The sequence below is a fragment of the Oratosquilla oratoria genome, chromosome 6 (assembly GCF_046742065.1).
Source record: "Oratosquilla oratoria isolate Oo_2021 chromosome 6, ASM4674206v1, whole genome shotgun sequence".
Lineage (NCBI taxonomy): Eukaryota > Metazoa > Arthropoda > Malacostraca > Stomatopoda > Squillidae > Oratosquilla > Oratosquilla oratoria.
This window is the reverse complement of record NC_134782.1, coordinates 18884871-18891730: the sequence shown is the minus strand read 5'-3', so window position 1 is coordinate 18891730 and position 6860 is coordinate 18884871. Positions and strand designations below refer to the sequence as shown.

The following is a 6860-nucleotide window of genomic DNA, read 5'->3' as shown; positions in this document are numbered from 1 at the left end:
CTTCCTCCTTCTCAAGCATTTTCACTTTTTCCTCCTCTTCATTTCCCTATTCCTCCTTCTCCCTTGTCCTCTTTCACATTTTCTTCTACTTTGTTTTATTCTTCTCCTTTTCTTTTCTTTTCTTTCTCCTCCTTCCTTTCCCTCGTCCTCTTTCACATTTCCCTTCTCTTCTCTTCTTTTCGTCCTCCTCATAGCTTTTTACCCTCCTCCTCCTCCTCCTCCTCCTTCTCTTCGCCTTTCCTCTTCCTCCACTAGGTGGTGCTGACGTTGCCAGGAAAAGAAATTGGAGAATCTTATCTTGTCCTCACCTGCCTCTAACCTCCCCCCCCATCCCCCACAGTAAAAAAAAAGTGACCTGGTGCGCTTTATTTTCTTTGTTATGACAAAAACAAGACGATTTCATTGCTCTGAGGAGCTGACTTGGTCTCCTAATTTGGGCATTGATTTTATATATATATATATGTGTGTATATGCTAATTAGAACACGGGTACGTGTGTTCACTTATGCAAACTAGACCACTTTGAAAAAGAAACTAACGAAGCAGAGCGCTTTCGTATATTACATCTTTTTACACTGGATGTAATATACGAAAGCGCTCTGCTTCATTAGTTTCTTTTTCCAAGTGGTCTACTTTGCATACACACACACACACACACACACACACACACACACACACACACACACACACACACACACACACACACACACACACACACACACACACACACACACACACACACACACACACACACACACACACACACACACACACACACACACGAAACTGATTACCAGGGTCTATGCTCCTATCAAATCCAGATCCGACATGACAGACTATTCTTCATGTGAATAAAATCACCTGGCGACAAGCCTGAAAAATATCCACAATTTACCAAAGTCTGAGTGTGGCGAGGTGGATGGGTTGTGAGGATCGCTTTGATTAAAATCGACTGACGATATTCTAACAAAAGAATCGATACAGCGTGTAGTTGAGCGACGGAGGGATATTCCAGTGCCAGATTGCATAATAGTTTGGAAACGACATTATAGAACCACCAAAAACTTGAATTTAGTGTCTAGTGGCTCTAAACCTAGCGTCTCTGAACTCTTAGTGGGAAGTAGATCACATATGGGCTACAAACAAAAAACTTGTGGTAGTTAGTGGAAGCTGAAATTTCTCTCTTTTTCTCTCTATTTCTCTCTCTCTCTCCCTCTCTTCCTTTTTTTTTTTTCATTCTCACTGCATTGTTAGATTTCAACTTGATGAATTATCCAAACAGGTCTTGGTCAAGAAGACTCATTAAAACGATCTTATTCATTGTTTAAGTGACCAACATGTGGCTGAGGAACAGAATAGAGGGAGACACTAGGTAAGGAACCGAGAACCTCTGATCAGACACCGAAGTTCCCATTTTCTTGGGTCATTCGAGGTCGATACCAGACTGACCCTTGTTAGGAAGTTTGTCAAATGAAGTTACTTTGCTCGCCTTAATCCACCTGGCGAACAAGGAAAAAGTAAAGTAAATGTACTCTAGGAGAATGAATTTGATAAAGACGCTTCGTCAAATATATACAAAAGGGGAGATAGAGAGATAGAGATAGAGATAGAGAGAGATGGAGAGAGAGATGGAGAGAGATAGAGAGATAGAGAGATAGAGAGAGATAGAGATAGAGATATAGAGATAGATAGATAGATAGAGAGATAGAGAGAGATAGATAGAGATAGAGATAGAGAGAGAGAGAGAGAGAGAGATAGAGAGAGATGGAATGGGTGGGATTTTTTTTTTTTTCTGCTACCTCCCGTGTAAGGGGGAAAAAGCCTTTGGTATGTGTACGTATGTATAACTTGTCCATCTCCAGAACTCTTCAAGAGTATCCACATCAATTACAAAAACAAAATGTTCTGTAGTAATACTAACACCAACTCAGCACGAAAGATCATGAAACTTCATTTTAATATTTTTTAAATATAAAAGGATGACCAATAACAAGGTAAATAAAAATATGTAAAAAAAAAACATAGTAGGTTGTTATTTCTACCAAATGTTAATACTATAAATAAAAAGGATATGATCACGCGACGACAAATATCAAAATTCAAAAACACAAGAAATATCAACGACAAATAACGGTTTTAACCGACGTCAGCAAACCAAAAGTGTAAAACGAAAAAAAAAAAACGGAAGATTTTTCCTTCTGAGGCCTTCTGACTAGAAATGATTGAATGGTCATTCGGATTGAGCTGCGTGATGGCAGACATTGAAATGGAAAAAATGAGAGCCAACGGGTAGGGTTGCCAAAGACTACCAGACTGTGTGGGTTTTATTGAGGAGACGTAAATGGCGTCCTGATTGTATATGGTGGCAGTGGGCCAAGTTGTGATTTAGGGTATGAGGAGACAGGTTGTAGGTACAGCGATGCTGTGCTGCAGTTGTCATTAAAGTTATTATATCAGTGTGCTGCAAACTGTGCTGTATCTTAACTAGTAACAGACAATTGGAATTTGACTAGAAAATAGGACCAGAAAGAAATCTCTAGTTATATAATGGGACCAAATTCAAAGCGAGAATAAAAAGAATAATGATAAATAAATGAATGAATAGAAAATATAGGACAATAAGTTTTGCTTGGAAATCTTATCTAGTTCAGGTCTAAATTTTCTAGAAATATTATAGTAATAACAATTACAGTAATGATAATAATGATAATAATAATGATCATAGTAATAATGATAATAGTGACAATAACCTTGGTAATGACAATGACGATAATAATGATAGTAACTGACAATTACAATAATATTTATGATAGTAATGGTACTAATGATAATAATAACGATAATATTGATGATGATAATAATAATGTTAATAATGATAACAGTAATAGTGACAAGAATATTTGGAGTAACAATAATAAAGATGGTAATGATAATGATTTTGATAATGACAATTATAATAATGATAATACAGATGCTGATTATGATAATAGTAAAGATAACAGTAATAGTAATAATGATAATAGTAGTAATGATAAAATATTAATGAAAATAGAATGTGCATAAATGATAATTAATAAATGACAATAAATGACAATAAATGACAATAAATGACAATAAATGACAATAAATGACAATAAATGACAATAAATGACAATAAATGATAATAAATGATAATAAATGATAATAAATGATAATGATAATAAATGATAATAATAATGATAATAAATGATAATAATAATGATAATAAATGATAATGATAATAAATGATAATAAATAATAATAAATAATAATAAATGATGATAAATGATAAATAGTAATAAATAGCAATAAATTATGATAAATGAAAATAATAATAATAATAATAATAATAATGATAATAATAATAATGATAATACAAATGAATAAATGAACAAGCAAACTACTGAATAAACAAATGGATAGATTAATAAATAAATAAATAAATGTATTTATTAAGGGTTTTTTTCCCTTACAAGGGAGATAGCCAACTCAAAAAGGCAGGTAGCCACTCCACTCCACTCCACTCCACTCCACTCCACTCCACCACCTCCTCCCCGCCCCTCAGCTTAGCTCCTCATGGATGACGGGTCATCCCTGTATCCCACCTACTGTCCTGGGTCAGAACCAATAAACGAATAAATAAATTAATAAACAAATGAATAAATAAAAACACTGCGTACGCGATTTATTTCGTGAGGAACTATCGCGTACGCCTTAACTTACCTTACCTTACGGTCGTGCCATATCCCCATAGTTGCCGAAGTCCAAGAGGATATGGCACGACGGTAAGGTAAGGTAAGGTAAGGTAAGGTAAGGTAAGGTAAGGCGTACGCGCTAGTTCCTCACGAAATAAATTTGCACAAACGCACTTGACAATTATACAGATTAATTCATGAAGTTGAATCATCATGACTATACGTAAGAATATATCTCCTATATAAGGTTATTATGACGTCACTAAGGTTCACTAACAACCGGCGGATACACAAAACTCGTTGTAACTTGCAAGGTCGTGGAGAATGTAACTAGTTTCGACCTTAAATTTCAAAATGGTCATTACAACCTATACTTGAACGCTTGTCATTGGTATTAATTGACTGATTGATTTATTTATTTATCTATTTATCTGACGTGGAGTTTACAATCACCGAGCTACACGTACATCAGTTGATATTGGTTTCAGCCAATGAGAACATAGCTTCCCATGAGGCCTGAGTCAATGACAAAACGTCTTCTCGTTGCCGCTAAACATAAAGCGTAGCGTAAGTAACTACCCAATTCGCCGTAATAGGTAATTATGTAAACAATTTGTTCGATTAAACGTGTTCAGTTAATTTCTCCATTTTACTAAACGCTAAAAAAATTCAAACGCTCTTAGTCAAAACCTAGAATCAAAATATCAAGTGTTGGATGACAAATATATGAAAACCAAATACTTGAGTAGGATGAAAATTAAATTCAAATTGTATGACAAAATTCAGACGCTGGGATCACTTTCACGAGAAAGGTGACAGACGAATTTCAAACGCTCCAGCCAAATCGTCTATTCTGCTATGGTATGTACTTATTACACCAAGAAAAGAGAAAAATTACGAAACAAAGTGAATGCCAACACTCACCTCTGGATCTCTTCTCCTGACGTAGACATACAGTAAATTGGTGTCCTCAATTTGGTCCCTAGAAGTGTTGAAAGCGTGGGTGCGTGCGTGTGTATGTGTAATTCACTTTGGTCTTTGGATCACGTGTTGGACTCGTGATCGTCAGTTGTTTCCCTCCCAGAAGAGAGCTCAGAGCTCGTATGACCGACCTATGGGTAATGCTGTGATTCGAACCCGGCCGCAGTAATGAGTCAGGGACTCTATCAACCACGCCACCGAGTCGTGTGAGAGAGTGCGTGTGCATCTGCGCGCGCGCGTGTGTGTGATCTTGGCCTTTGGATCACGTGTTGGACTCGTGATCGACAGCTATTTCCCTCCCGAAGGAGAGCTCAGAACTCGTGTGACCCATCTATGGGTAATGCTGTGACCTTACACGAACACACACACCCATCTCCCCGCCCACGAGAGTGGGAGTAACGACTCGAAGCGCAGTGATACTGAAATTATTTCAGCCCTGGGCAGGATTCGAACCCGGGCCGCCGTAGCGACAGTCCGGGTCTCTACCACTCGCGCTACCGAGTGTGTGCGTGTGTGTGTGTGTGTGTGTGTGTGTGTGTGTGTGTGTGTGCGTGTGCGTGTGCGTGTGCGTGTGCGTGTGCGTGTGCGTGTGCGTGTGTGTGTGTGTGTGTGTGTGTGCGTGTGTGTGTGTGTGTGTGTGCGTGTGTGTGTGTGTGCGTGTGTGTGTGTGTGTGTGTGTGTGTGTGTGTGTGTGTGTGTGTGTGTGCGTGCGTGTGTGTGTGTGTGTGTGTGTGTGTGTGTGTGTGTGCGTGTGTGCGTGCGTGTGTGTGTGTGTGTGTGTGTGTGTGTGTGTGTGTGTGTGTGTGTGCGTGTGTGTGTGTGTGTGTGTGTGTGTGTGTGTGTGTGTGTGTGTGTGTGTGTGTGTGTGTGTGTGTGTGTGTGTGTGTGTGTGTGTGCGCGAGCGCGTGGGTGTGCGCGCACATGCGCGTGCGTGATTGCGTGCCCATTGCGAATTGTCTGTGTCTGTGCTTTCCGACCTTACTTCCCTGAGGCGTACCCCACAGACTTTGTTCTGTCTAACGTCACACAACACAAGTCCCCGTTCTTGGCGGTCTACCCCTCGACTGAATATGATCGCCTGTCGTTAGCAAGAGCAAAGTATGTAAGGTACAGCAATGCGTAGGCAGTGCGGGAAACCATATCCATTACTAGGCAGAGCGTTCAAGCAATTTGACTTTCCACGTCCCTTTCAACTTTTACTCGTTAAATATCATGGATATTCCGTAAGTAGAAGTATCGGAACGGAACCTAAACTAACCTAAACTAACCTAACCTAACCTAACCTAACCTTACCTTACCTAACCTTACCTAACCTTACCTAACCTAACCAAACCTTACCTTACCTTACCTAACCTTACCTAACCTAACCTAACCAAACCTTACCTTACCTTACCTAACCTAACCTTACCTTACCTTACCTAACCTAACCTAACCTAACCTAACCTAACCTAACCTAACCTAACCTAACCTAACCTAACCTAACCTAACCTAACCTAACCTAACCTAACCTAACCTAACCTAACCTAACCTAACCCAACCCATTCCACTCATCAATAAATACATACGTCCCGGAACCACAATAATCTCTGATAAATGACGTGCATAGTGGCGGGGCAATAACAAGAAAGTTCCGAAGTATCTTTTGTAATAATATGAAAAATAGCTGACCAAAACAACTGATGATACATTACTTGCGATTCCCAGACTCGTATACCTAAATACCAAGAACTCGTTCACTGAGGGGTGACCATGTTCCCAGGGGCATGGAAAGTTAACTTGTTCGAATACTCTGCCGCTCACGAACTTTCAGCCATGATTGTACATTGCCTCGCAGAAGGAGTCTGCTCTTTCTTCTTGAAGGTAATGGTGAGGTGTTCTTGGTGCGTGCATGTCCGCGTTGTCTTTTTACACCTACCTTGACGGTACGAAGTGTTGTCCTGAACATGCCGAGAGCTGAAGAACGCGAGGCCTGAGGTTTTCCATGAATAAACGAATAGATACTGAAGTGAATATACGTAAAGGGCCATTTACATGGCCAAACACTTTGACAAACCCGGTTTGTCAGACATGTGTTTGAAGTGATGTTTGACCGTGTGAATGGGGCATTTGGTCGTCAAACACGTTTGTCGAACGTGTTCGACAACCAAATATCCTATTCACATGGTCA

General features: G+C 39.5%; 1 protein-coding gene across 1 annotated transcript in view; it reads right to left on the bottom strand.

Moving 5' to 3' along the window:
- Positions 1-1422: 1422 nt before the first annotated feature.
- Positions 1423-6860, bottom strand: part of LOC143025939 (uncharacterized) — a 9845-nt gene continuing 4407 nt past the window's right edge. Inside the window, exons 2-4 of the mRNA XM_076185920.1 lie at positions 6609-6662; positions 2309-2426; positions 1423-1498 (exon numbers count right to left, since the gene is read on the bottom strand). Coding sequence (XP_076042035.1) covers positions 1423-1498; positions 2309-2426; positions 6609-6662 — 248 coding nt within the window. The remainder of the gene's footprint in view (positions 1499-2308; positions 2427-6608; positions 6663-6860) is intronic.